This window comes from Punica granatum, chromosome 2 (assembly GCF_007655135.1).
Source record: "Punica granatum isolate Tunisia-2019 chromosome 2, ASM765513v2, whole genome shotgun sequence".
Lineage (NCBI taxonomy): Eukaryota > Viridiplantae > Streptophyta > Magnoliopsida > Myrtales > Lythraceae > Punica > Punica granatum.
In genome coordinates, this window is record NC_045128.1 from 38,267,885 (window position 1) to 38,279,811 (window position 11,927).

Below are 11,927 nucleotides of genomic sequence, written 5' to 3' on the forward strand. Positions count from 1 at the left end.
TACGCGAAGACTCTGCACGCCTTGCTTCTCTGTTCCAATATCTGTATGACTAAATGAGCGAACTCCATTGTTATTTGTTGCGTTGGAGACTTCATAAATCAACCTAACGATCCTTGATTCATTGTCGGGAAGTAAAATAGGCGACGTACATAGAATTTCCATGCTTATATTAATCTGTTATGATGAGATCTTGGTACTTAGAATTAGCCAATCTGATGAGTTCATTTGAGTTGCAATCAACTCGCCCTAAATTAATTGGCCCCAGTATAGAATTTCCCTATGAGCGAAGGCCATTCATAAAAATAGGCATCACATGTTTGAACATATGTGCATGTTAAACATGTTTTATAAAATATAAAATGGGTCATGAATCCAATGTTGTCTGTGGATATGTCAATAGTCCGATGAATACATATTTTATTTTTCTCTTGAGATGGAATTACAATGGTAAGTAGATCTAGTTGACTTTCGTGGATCTATTTGACTTCCATGATTTGGGAAGAAACTCGATAAGAGCTTTCAAAATCTGATCCTAATGTAAACACATAACATAGCTTTTCTTAGGTAAGGCCTGAAAAAAAGATCAACTAATGCCTTTTGTCTCGCACGGTAGCAAAAATCCGAGTGGGTATTAGGCGTGAAATATGAGAGTCGAAGAAGCATCGATTATGACATGCTTGAAGTTTTCGTGTTTGCGTCCAGTGAGATGGGATAATGAAGCTAAAAGGCCCACTACTTTTGGGCCCAACTTCTTGTGCTTGGCCCGCAAAATGCCAACCAAATGCATCACAGATTCACAGGCCACTGGCCTGCCAATTAAAAGCTGATACGCATAAATAAACTACGTAAAAGCTGCATCTCGGTTTGATCAACATGGATTGATTCAAGTGATTTGACGCTTGTTCCCCTTAAATATAAGGCGTTGGGAGTTTGAATATTGTGAATGAAGAAAATACACACTATGAGAGTTTTATGCAAATTGCAGCTCGGTTTGATTCATTTAGCAGCCGATGCGTGTTTCTTTCTTTCCCGTGTCTTGTGCGAAGTGATAAGATGATGGTTGAAACCGAGGTATTAGATTTTATCCAATGGAATGGTTGTCATAACCAAAGGAAAAGGATCCCACATTTCTCTCGCGTCCACCTCATGTCTCTCTTTCTGAGCCATTGATTATCTAAGGAATGTGACAGAAGGGAAGGAGGAGGCAAACAGCAAATTTGCATGAGTCCATTAACTCAAAGATTTTATCTGTCTTCCAAAAACAAACCAGCGAATTCCAATATAAACTCCACACTTTATCATCAAAAATCCTCTCTCTCTCTCTCTCTCTCTCTCTCTCTGGTCGCGGTAATTAACACGATGTCTTTTGCCGGAACGACCCAGAAGTGCAATGCCTGCGACAACACGGTGTACCTGGTCGATAAACTGACCGCTAACAACAGGGTCTACCATAAGGCGTGCTTCCGGTGCCACCACTGCAGGGGGACCCTCAAGGTACGTAACTTATACCGGTATCATCAATTCCTAGAAGCCATGCTCCCAAGATCGCACTTCTTCTGTTCCGTGCAGCTTTTATTCATTATTTGTACAATCATTGAGAGAACTCTTCGTGTATTACTTTTCTCGGGATCCTTTTTCAGCTCAGCAACTTTAATTCCTTCGAGGGGGTCCTGTACTGCAGACCACATTTCGATCAGCTCTTCAAACGCACCGGCAGTTTGGCCAAGAGTTTCGAAGGTGAACATGACCTTGTATCTTCCTATCTATTCCTCCTGGTTAGGCGATACCGAATCTGGTGGAAGAAAGCCATGAAAATAGTCACGAAAAGTGTTTCCAGTTTTCTGTTTTCTTCTCGAGAAAATTGAGAACTCGTACGCTATCAATTGCTTTTTCCGAATGAGATAGCTCTTCTTACCGTGGAACTCATTTTTCACATATGGAAATAGACATTCATAAAAGTATTTCATACCTGGACATCCGCGAAACTCGTGAATTCTGGCAAAGCAATGGTAGAATTTGCTCCGCAAGCTCGTGGAACGCTCGATCTCAACTGTTCTTTTATCTTCTATTTCTCGACTCACTTTCAGGTACACCAAAGGTCCCAAAACCTGAAAGACCTGCTGACAACGTGGTAAGATCCCGGTGCTTTTAGCTCCATCACTTCCTGCAAGAATAATTCCTCGTGAAAGATAATGATATGTACTTCAACTTAACTAACAGACTTCTAGCATTATTTTCCTTTTTCTATTCCTATTCACGTTCTTCCGTCTAACCATGGGAAACGAAAAATGCAGATTCCTTCCACGAAGGATGTCTCGAACATGTTTGCTGGAACCAGGGATAAGTGCATGGGCTGTACCAAGACCGTCTACCCAATTGAGAAGGTAACACATGAACAAAGCTCCATTTAGGATTAGAAATTTTTCCGGTATTTTTCAGTTTACGTTGTCCATGAAGATTAATCAAGTCTCAGGACCGACTGCGTCGACAAGAAAACCAAAACATGATCTCGTTCTTTGGGAACCTCAGAGATAAGACAAATGCGGCATGCATTTTCCATATATCCAAAAGAAGGAACCAAAATCTGATCATGTGAGGGGCCGTAACAATGCTTTTCCAAGAAAATTTTCAATAAAAGTTAAAAGAAATTATGCCAGGATGAACTTCAGCAAACTTTTCTTCGACGGAAAGATAGGCACTTGATTGATTTTGTTTGTGGAAACGGGGATGAGCATGTAAAAAAGATAGTACGTGCACTATAACGTAAATATATATATATATATGCAGCAAATGTCCTGGCCATCACTGACATTCTAACGTGGTAGAATCCAAACTATGGTCTCTGCAACTTTTCTAGGTTACGGTGAATGGGACTCCGTACCACAGGAGCTGCTTCAAGTGTACCCATGGAGGCTGCACTATCAGCCCGTCGAACTATATAGCACACGAGGGGAAGCTCTATTGCAAGCACCACCACATTCAGCTGTTCAAGGAGAAAGGAAACTACAGTCAGCTCGAGAATGATAAGACCAGCTTGGAGGTTGCAAAGGCAATGATCCCAATGGAGGTTGCCGCCGAATCGTAAAAGAGCTCCCCTGATTACCCTGTTCCATCGATTGTTGATGCTGGTTGAAATTCGATATGCTCAAAAGAAATTTGTCATAGCGTTCTTTAGTCAGTTCCTGCACTCTTTCATACTAATGTAAGCTCAGCATAAAGCAAAGACGAGAGGAAAATAAATTCAATCTAAGCTCAAAACCCGAATACTAGTCTATACGATACTTCCCTGTCTTTCTGTAATCTAGAGGCTTTTTCCTTTTTCAATTAAATCAGAAATCAAGATGCTGCGTATAGTTCAGAGAATGCTAGCTATAGTCAACGTGAAAGTGCTGAACCAGAAGAAATGCTAAAGCGTTTCTCTAGTCCCTCTGATGCAACTGACATCAATGACTGGACCAAATCACCCGACATAAGATCATCTCAGCGAACATGTTCCTGACCCAAGACTACTCGGGCACTCCATTAGTCTAGATGAACAGTTTTATTGGATTCAAGGGGATATTAGGAAGACAATTTTAGTCGATATCAATGAAGCAGGAAAGAATGTTCGGTGCAACGAAAGAGTACATCCCTTTGCAACCAAAAGGAAACATTTACAGATCAATGTACATAATATGGAAGTGAACTTGGCCATATATACACCTACAGAAAATAACAATTAGCTTTCATATCCAGTATTTTCTGGTCATTACACAAACAAGAATTGGAACTTTCACCAGTATCATACTTTCTTACAGCAGCACAAGGGGCTTTCATTGACCCTCACTTGGGCAAGCGCTCCTCATCTTTCAACCTCACGAGGGAATATCTTCATAGGATTCTGGAGCAAATGGGACCGTTCTTTCAGTCTTACAGTGTTCGGATTTGCTGTTGACTGTATATTCCTTCAATACCTCAGCTGCAAGTATTAGCAGCTCCACCATTTCAAATCCCGCGGCAGAAACAGAATCTAACTTTTCATTGCTAGAATCGCTATGAACTTCTGAAGATTCATCATCAACACCTCCACCCGGAGACTCCGTGTCTGCCCCAGCAGACCAACTAACTGGCAAGCAGCTGCTGAGCGCAGTTCTCACAAGCATTGCTTCAGAAGTTATTTCTTCCAACACTTGGAAGACGCCAGTGACTCTGCCTCCTAGCATGGCCGATTCCTTCACCTGAATAAAGCAACAGGAACACGTGTTTACTAACCTAAAAGAGAAAATAGTTTACCAAGAAAAGTATTTTTCACCAGTTTTAAAATTTTTAGGCACAATTTACAGCTTCACATTCTCTAATCCAGTTGTTCAATGAATAGAAAGGAAATTATACTATAGATGGATTTTTCTTTCTTAGCCAAATTGAGCCCCTCATAGGAGATTCCCAAATGCAAAGCTTTTCAACATATTTTAATTGCAGGTACTGTTTCCTTATGAAAAAGTGAAGACTAGGAATTGAAAAACATAAAAGCGGGAAAAATGACAACAGTTTTCTGAGCTAAATGCAACTTTATCATTTCTGCCTAGTTTCTTTTTTACCCTTTTGTCTGGCTATATTTCTTTCTGGCTTCAGATCGAGCTCTTATTGAAAATATATACAGTTGGAAACAGAAGCAAAACTGAACAACCAATTAAGTTAGTGACCATGAGATAACGAGATTAATAGAAGGGTTTCATGAATGTGAGATAAGATCTCAGGGATTACCTGTGACAGAGAGGCCCGAAGCCTGTGAATTGTAGATGTTAAGTGCTCCATACTTTCCAAGCTCTCTTTAAGGGTTGCATTTTCAATTTTCATTCTGAAACCAAAAGAATAAGGTTAACATAATGAAGGAGAAAAGAAATATGTACCTTAGAAAATTGAGGCTCTTCATTTGCAATGATTATTGAACCTTTGCTTGAAATGAATTACAATAAATTACAATAAAGTGGCTAATAGGAATAGAAGAAATCTTCTACCTGGCAAACTCCATGCTCTGGTTGGATTGCCTAGTGTTTCCTTCATCAGAAAGGCAGGCATCAGAAGAATTTCTCCCAAAATCCCCTTTATTTATCCAGCGACTGAGATATGTCTTCTTCAAAATGTTTCTTAACTTTCCTTCTTGTTCGTGAGTGGCATGTCTGTTATCCCCAGAAGCAGTCAAATCTCTTCTTATTTTCATCCCTGGACCCGACTTCCTGCATCAATGCATACTCTCCTTAATGATTGAGGTAACCATGTAAGCAAAGTTACAAATGCAAGACAAGAAGAACTTATGAAGTAAATGACATTCCAAAAGAAAGGGGTTCAAATTCAATATCTGAAATAACTGTCCTCCTTAACGTTTGAGCTAACTATAGAACTGATGATACACCAGCAGAACTAGAGGAACATATGAACAGAAAATGACATTTCAAAGCAGAAAAACAGGTTCCAATTCAATATCTGAATGTATATTGGCATCTGAAATCTGCAACACTGTCTAGAACAAATTAAAGATACAAGTGTCTCACTCTTTTAGCAAATGATAGTCCTGTTTTAGTTGTGCCAGTTCCATGAGAGCTCTGACCTTCTCGGTGGTCACCTGAAACACAAACCACACAATATATTTTACTGACAAGAAGAAAAGCTAGGAATCAAGTAATAGAGCCCTCTGAAATAATATCTAAAAGAAATTACTTGTAGTAAGTTCCTCTGGAGCTCTTCAACTTTCTTCTGAAGAGCTGCATTTACATTTTTCTCCAGTAAATGCCTCTCTTCCTGCTGAGATAAAAGCAATAGGGCCGCCACCTGACACACATTCCATAAGTTAGTTCCCTGCCTTTTCTATGCATGCACAATACTGGACAAAAATCTTGTAATCAAAAGAGTCGATAAACTTGAATCTGTAAGATGAATGACCTTTTCTTGCAGTGCTTGTGCAAGGGCTTCAGATGGATCGCCTTTTGACTCTGCTAGATATGTATCAATCTTCTGCAAAATTTTATGTGGTTAAATTATAATGAAGATCTCATTTCAATGAAAATAAAGTTAAGATCTCATGATGGAAGAAGAGCCATCTCCGAGAGAACTGCGTAGTACCAAACAATTCCAGGAAGTATCAATCCTCTAGTGAAATTAGTCACAACATACCTTTGAAATATAAATCTTTCTCATAATCCTGATGCATAACAATTATGCAGTGACTAATCATAGTTTAAAAAATGTGATAAAAAAATTCATACTTAAAATAGAACAGCTTTAGCTCATAGTATGATGTGTAGATATTGTATATCAAGCACATATTGATTTTTACCAAATCAACGCTATTAGAGTGGAGACACCCTCACAGATAATAAGATTTCAGATATAGATAGAATAGCTATAGGGTTTTATGAGACTCCAAATTAAAAATTACTCTTTAATACTAATGACCAACTATTCTGAGCATAAGGTCAATAGTGATCTACCACTACCATATGAAATAAGACTTTTATCTGACCATATCAGATGAGACATTTTCTGAACAGGATCATCACTCTTTGAAGCTTAAAGCTGAACAAAGCGTAAAAAGAGCAGCTGTAAAATAAATCTGATGCCCACTATTACAAACCTCAGGTGCCATGGCGATACCAACATCAATAGTTCCTCTATCAGTACAATAATTTTCATCAAGCTTCACAATACTAGGAGAACATTCAACATCCATTTCCCTGCACCCATTGACCTGCCTAATTTTCTCTTCGATCACACTGATCATAGATTTAATATGAGACTTTTCCTCTTCAAGTATGTTCATTATCTGCACCCTCTGTAAAGAATGGTGATGTCTCAACCCTGCTAAGCTGTTTCTGATAATTTTATCGGAGGCTATCTGCGTGAAGCCAATAAGATGTCAAGAAATGGAAAAGTCAAGGTCCAAGGGTAATTACAAGTTCTATCACTAAATTTCAGAATGTAACCTCACCTTGTTCTTTTCCAGTTCGCGAACTCTCTTTTTTAGATGATTTTCAATTTCAAGACCCTACAAGGCAACAATATAATCACTATTGTGTATTTAATTTGAATAGATTAATATACTAATAATAATTAGCTAGCAATCCCCTAATGTGAAAATTCATCAAAACAACTGACATACCACTCGTAGCTTATTTTGAAGATTATCCATGGAATTTCTCACCGAATGCAGTTCCTCTTCTAAGGCACTCTGTCTGAGGAAAAGTTAATTCAAATTGCATATAGAAATTAAGTAGGAAAACTACCAACAAATATTTCAGCATTAACATCAGAGAATTGAAAATATCCCCATTATAAATATAGGGTAAGAAATAAACACAATTGTTCATAACTGTTGAGTGAGAGCATTTCCGATCATCCATTTATGTCTTGTCATGTAATTGAACGATTAAACAGGATATATAAATAGAATGATGCAAAACTGACAGAATTAGTTTCTTTTCCCTTGTATCAAATTTTCAGGTACATGGCATGATCGAAAGGAATGTCAAAACATGGACAACCAAAACATTACATAAAACCGATCAGAAGGAAAATCAAAACATGGACATTATCGAGTAGCTTAAACAACCATTCATTGGAGGAAACATAAATAGATATAGTCAGGAAGACTTACAATGTACTTAGATGTGGATGGATCATTATAACTCCATACTTCTGGTGGATCTTCCAGAAGACATGTACATTTCTGATCCCAACTTGTGGCCTGATAATCCTGAAATGATTCCCATCTAATCCCATAGAACATATCAACAACCTAATAGAAGCAAAATACATCTGTCAGAGTCGTCTAGAATAGAGAGTTTCACGATCTAGACACATCTGTAGGATCTAATTCAGCTTTCTATCATAAACATAAATCGTAACCAAAGTAAAATAGTACTGTTATTCATTTCAATTTTCAGTCTTTAAAGAGGCAAAGCATAGATTCCATAATATAAATAGTCGCTCATCATTCAAACAAAAGCAGATAGTTGCTTTCCTTAAAACCACCATAAGTTCTAACACTTTAACATTGAATATGCAACGGCAATCATATTATCACATAAGACAGATTCAGTACCACTACTCTGGAAGGCAAAAAGAGCAGACAACCTATTGGTGATCTTGCTCACTTGCCATGATTATATGAGCTCCGACCCACCAAGAAACCAAATCCATCGAACCTAGGTCAGTCGTTCATTAAAAATTGTCTTACGGTCAACCCAACTACCATAAGATCATCATAGTCTACTCCAGTCAGGTGGAAGTTGGCCGAATATGACCATCTATGTGAAATTAATCTCTAACCTTCTCCATAACCTGTTAATTCAAGCTCCTGCTCTAGCATCCTTTATATTATTTTATATGTAACTCCAATTGCTAGGCCATCAGTATTCCATGATCAAAAGCCACAATATTATTGCTCGTAGAAATTAAATCTTCCAGAATCTATCAATCTCTTATCTTGTTCTAACACGAAAAAATGATCAACCAAGCAAAGAAGACATCACAAATGAAAATTATTTTAAGAATGGAGCAAGACTGCATCTATTGGGCTCAGTTAGCAACTTATCACATTACCTTCTTGAAAGCTTCATTCTCATCCTGCTGCTTTGCTAGGTCTGCTTGCAATTTATCAATAAGTCTCTTCTGTTCGAGACAATCTGAATTAAGCCTCTCCATTCTGCATATGGAAATTAAAAATGCATCCAAAAGGGGGGGAAAAAAATTCAATCATCACTTTCTCATGTATCTTAATAGCGACACTGAATATATAGCAGAGACAACAGAGCTCACCAAATAATTCAATTGCAAAGATAAATAAAAAATAAAGGAGCTCTTTACTTGAACCTCTGAAGCACTCTCTGCATGATTAATATATGAATATACTCACAGTTGTGACAGATGAATTTTCTCAATCTCACAGTGACATATGAATTCTCTCAATCTCATCCTAAATCAGCCAATAAAAGGCAAGGACAGCCCTCAAACTAAATCCAGCAGGATCATATCAGCAGGTTAATAATGCCAGAGGAGAACAAAGATTCAAGATTGACGCTTCACAAAGGAATCAAGATAATCCCCAAAAGAAAGATTCAAAAAATGTTGGTTCCATCCAAGTTGGCATGGATAAGTTCGATTCCCCAACTATATATTCTGATTAGGATACATGGGCACAACTATCTTATTAAGGCAAAAGTTTTAATTGATGACTTACTTCTTCTCAACTTCATTCAATTTCTGAAACATAAGCTCCTCTTTCTCTTTAGCTTTCTCAGCCTGTCACAAAACATAGTGCTTTCAGAGAAGTCTTTTAAGCACAAAAATAAAGTGCTACCTGGCAGAAGTTATCTGCAGGAAACAGACTCTAGAATAATCAACGCCACATAAAATTTTAGAAATTCCGTAACCTCCATTATGGAATGATCTCGCTCGGCAAAAGCAGCAGCCACACAACCTTGAAAAAACTTAAGCTGCTTTTCAGCTTCGAGGTTCTGCGATTAAAGTATCCAATAAAATTAATAAATGCAAAAAATCCCCACCAGGAGACACAAAAAAGAGAGAAACAGGGAGGCAGACCTTTGTTGCTTCTGCACTATGTAAATCTGCCAGTTGACTCTGACAAATCAAGAAACAGATTAGTGTATGTACAAGAACATAATGATAATTAATAGGGGACCCAATTCTTACCTTAATTCTATATGCCTCAGACAGTTCCTCCTGTAAATCTAGATTCTCTCTTGTGCTTGCTGCCAGCTTCTTATTTAAATTCTCAATCTCCTGCTCCAAGGCAGCTGTCCTAATAAGATACATAAAAAAAGATACCTTTTAGTCTCTGGTTATATAAGGATGAGTAGGGAGGGTGAAAGAGGAAACCTTGATAGAACAATATAATGAAGCAAGAAAGGAACTTAAAAATTAAGGGTATCTTGAAAGGCAAGAGAAGATGAAAAATATACCTTTGAAAGTGCATTTTAGTGGCCACAAGAAGATAGCTAGGCCCGGCTTGCTGCATGCAAAGTTGTTCAATATCTTTGCGTAACTCATCACGCTCTGCATTGCAAAACTTCCAATATAAACTCCATATACTCAGATCACAGATAACAACATAAATCACCATATATCTATTCACATAAAAAAGAATAGAATCTTGATAAGTTAGAGTATTATCCAAATGGGAATTGTCTACACACTATGCATATGTAACAGTTTCATCTTTACTTGAAGAGGGAAGCTTTTATAAATGAAGAAGAATACCGTGTTCGAGTTGTTGTATCCGGACCAATAACTGCTCGTTCTCACTTGAATTTACAGCCATGAATCTAGAGGTAGTGGAGTAGATTGGAGCTGTAAAGCAACATATAACCAGGTAGCAGATTCACAAGCTTTAACAAGAGACGCAAAGAAAAATGTGATTATAGTTCATCTAAGCCGTTACTGAAATGTGCTGCTAAAATTAGACTCGCGTTCAATCCACATCATCACCAAATAAAGTACATAAAATTCAGAGTGAAGGCAGACCAATAATATCTGAACCTCAAAGGTGCAGAAATATTTTTGGTATTGCGCTTTTGTAGCCAAAACTTCTAACACTTCTATCGGCTTCGCAAGATTTGTCTCTGGAGTTGTATGCAGGGTAAGTCAATCCCATTATGTTCATGTTAAATGTTACAAATCCAAAATAATATTACAAAATCCCTACTTTGGAAGTTAAATGTCAAGTACCACTTGTCTTTTACTAAGCATGAAGCGTCGCTAAATTCATCGAATACAAACGGCAGCAAGGGACAGCGCGCAACTTCTTCCAACAGTTCAAAGGTTCAAACTTCACAAGTTTCAGGTGGCAAAACCAAAAAAAGGTCCAATCAAATTGAGGAAAAAACTACAGACAAATCCTTATTCCGCGGCTCAGAGCTGAATAGAACTTCAAACATTCAAGATGTCGAACTCGGCCGGGCATATTGTTTTGGGGAGACAGAGCAGGTTATCCTCTGACAAATTTGCCAGAACTACAACGAGAAGGCAACGCTAAAGCTCAAACTTTCACAACTGAATCTGAAGATGGCTGTAAGGAATCCACTCAGCCCCAACAAATTGCATACAAATCGAAGCCCCCGCTTGAGGAAGCAAACACAGCAGAGAGAGATGATTACCAGAAGATCAAAGGGAAGAAAGAGCTGAACGCGTGAGCTCGAGCAGCGACAACCATGATCGATGGATAGCGCAATCGTTTAAAGGGAGGGGCAGAGTATGCTCTCTCCTCCGATCTCTGTGTCTACTTCGCTGCCTGCAAGCAAGAAATGTCTGTTCTGTTCGCAGGAAGTCCGCCTTCCTTCTCGTAACTGTTGGATGATTGGTTTTTCACCCCCAAATTCTCCGCTTCAATCCATTTTCACCCTAAACTTTTACATACTTTGCAATATGTTCCCTGATGTTACATCTCTCGAAATTTGCACCATGAAGTTTGAGTTTTGATTCCACTCGGCTGAATTTTCCTTTTCTTTTCTTTTTCTTTTTCTTTTTCAAGTTTTGCAGTTCGGTTCTCCAGCGGTTGATATGAATACCAAATGCGAAAAATTCCGTAAATTTATGCCATGCTCGGCTTGGGTACATGGAAGGAGAGAAACTTGCAAATGGATATTAACATGATGAGAACAAACTAATAAGATTTTTTTCCATGAAGAATAACCATGATAATTATTCAAGCAATCAACATCAATTGCGTTGATTCATACAATCTAATTAATGCTTCGTCACATCACTTGGTAAGATAGAACCATCCAAAAATTTCTCGTGAAAACGTTATTTAACATACGATCATTTTGAGTAGGAATTCAATGCGTTATATTTCTTTTCCTTCCATGTACACATATTATCGTATGATACGGTACTCAAATCACCAAAAAGATAAACCCATAGTTTGGATTTCC

General features: G+C 38.0%; 2 protein-coding genes across 8 annotated transcripts; one reads left to right on the forward strand and one right to left on the reverse strand.

Moving 5' to 3' along the window:
- Positions 1 to 1,111: 1,111 nt before the first annotated feature.
- On the forward strand, positions 1,112 to 3,274 carry LOC116196191 (LIM domain-containing protein WLIM1-like). The gene is made up of 5 exons (XM_031525794.1): positions 1,112 to 1,494; positions 1,641 to 1,737; positions 2,088 to 2,131; positions 2,295 to 2,384; positions 2,858 to 3,274. The coding sequence occupies exons 1-5, from the start codon at positions 1,222 to 1,224 to the stop codon at positions 3,083 to 3,085; spliced, it is 732 nt and encodes a 243-aa protein (XP_031381654.1). The 5' UTR covers positions 1,112 to 1,221; the 3' UTR covers positions 3,086 to 3,274.
- Positions 3,275 to 3,562: 288 nt separating this feature from the next.
- Positions 3,563 to 11,311, reverse strand: LOC116196189 (putative ciliary rootlet coiled-coil protein 2). 7 transcript variants are annotated; one of them, XM_031525791.1, is made up of 18 exons: positions 11,151 to 11,311; positions 10,255 to 10,319; positions 9,957 to 10,050; positions 9,688 to 9,791; positions 9,577 to 9,615; positions 9,408 to 9,491; positions 9,215 to 9,276; positions 8,578 to 8,680; positions 7,631 to 7,771; positions 7,136 to 7,204; positions 6,965 to 7,021; positions 6,611 to 6,871; positions 5,920 to 5,991; positions 5,698 to 5,808; positions 5,532 to 5,602; positions 4,998 to 5,216; positions 4,744 to 4,837; positions 3,563 to 4,217 (listed from the first exon to the last, which is right to left on the reverse strand). In XM_031525791.1, exons 3-18 carry the CDS (start codon positions 10,042 to 10,044, stop codon positions 3,855 to 3,857), a joined length of 1,938 nt encoding a protein of 645 aa, XP_031381651.1. In that variant the 5' UTR covers positions 10,045 to 10,050; positions 10,255 to 10,319; positions 11,151 to 11,311; the 3' UTR covers positions 3,563 to 3,854. The 7 variants fall into 7 exon arrangements, with proteins under 7 accessions (XP_031381651.1, XP_031381648.1, XP_031381650.1 ...); XM_031525788.1 differs by having other exon boundaries at positions 9,688 to 9,796; XM_031525790.1 differs by having other exon boundaries at positions 10,255 to 10,344.
- Positions 11,312 to 11,927: the final 616 nt, after the last annotated feature.

What these genes read in the sequence shown, in the direction of transcription:
- LOC116196189 (XM_031525788.1), bottom strand. Translation starts at nt 10,315, where the DNA reads ATGGCTGTAAATTCAAGTGAGAACGAGCAGTTATTGGTCCGGATACAA. An exon ending in GATACAACAACTCGAACACG is followed by an intron (nt 10,051 to 10,254) that starts GTATTCTTCTTC and finishes TTTGCAATGCAG; the next exon opens with AGCGTGATGAGTTACGCAAA. An exon ending in GCGAACTGGAAAAGAACAAG is followed by an intron (nt 6,872 to 6,964) that starts GTGAGGTTACAT and finishes GGCTTCACGCAG; the next exon opens with ATAGCCTCCGATAAAATTAT.
- LOC116196191 (XM_031525794.1), top strand. Translation starts at nt 1,222, where the DNA reads ATGAGTCCATTAACTCAAAGATTTTATCTGTCTTCCAAAAACAAACCA. An exon ending in ACTGCAGGGGGACCCTCAAG is followed by an intron (nt 1,495 to 1,640) that starts GTACGTAACTTA and finishes ATCCTTTTTCAG; the next exon opens with CTCAGCAACTTTAATTCCTT. An exon ending in CCGTCTACCCAATTGAGAAG is followed by an intron (nt 2,385 to 2,857) that starts GTAACACATGAA and finishes CAACTTTTCTAG; the next exon opens with GTTACGGTGAATGGGACTCC.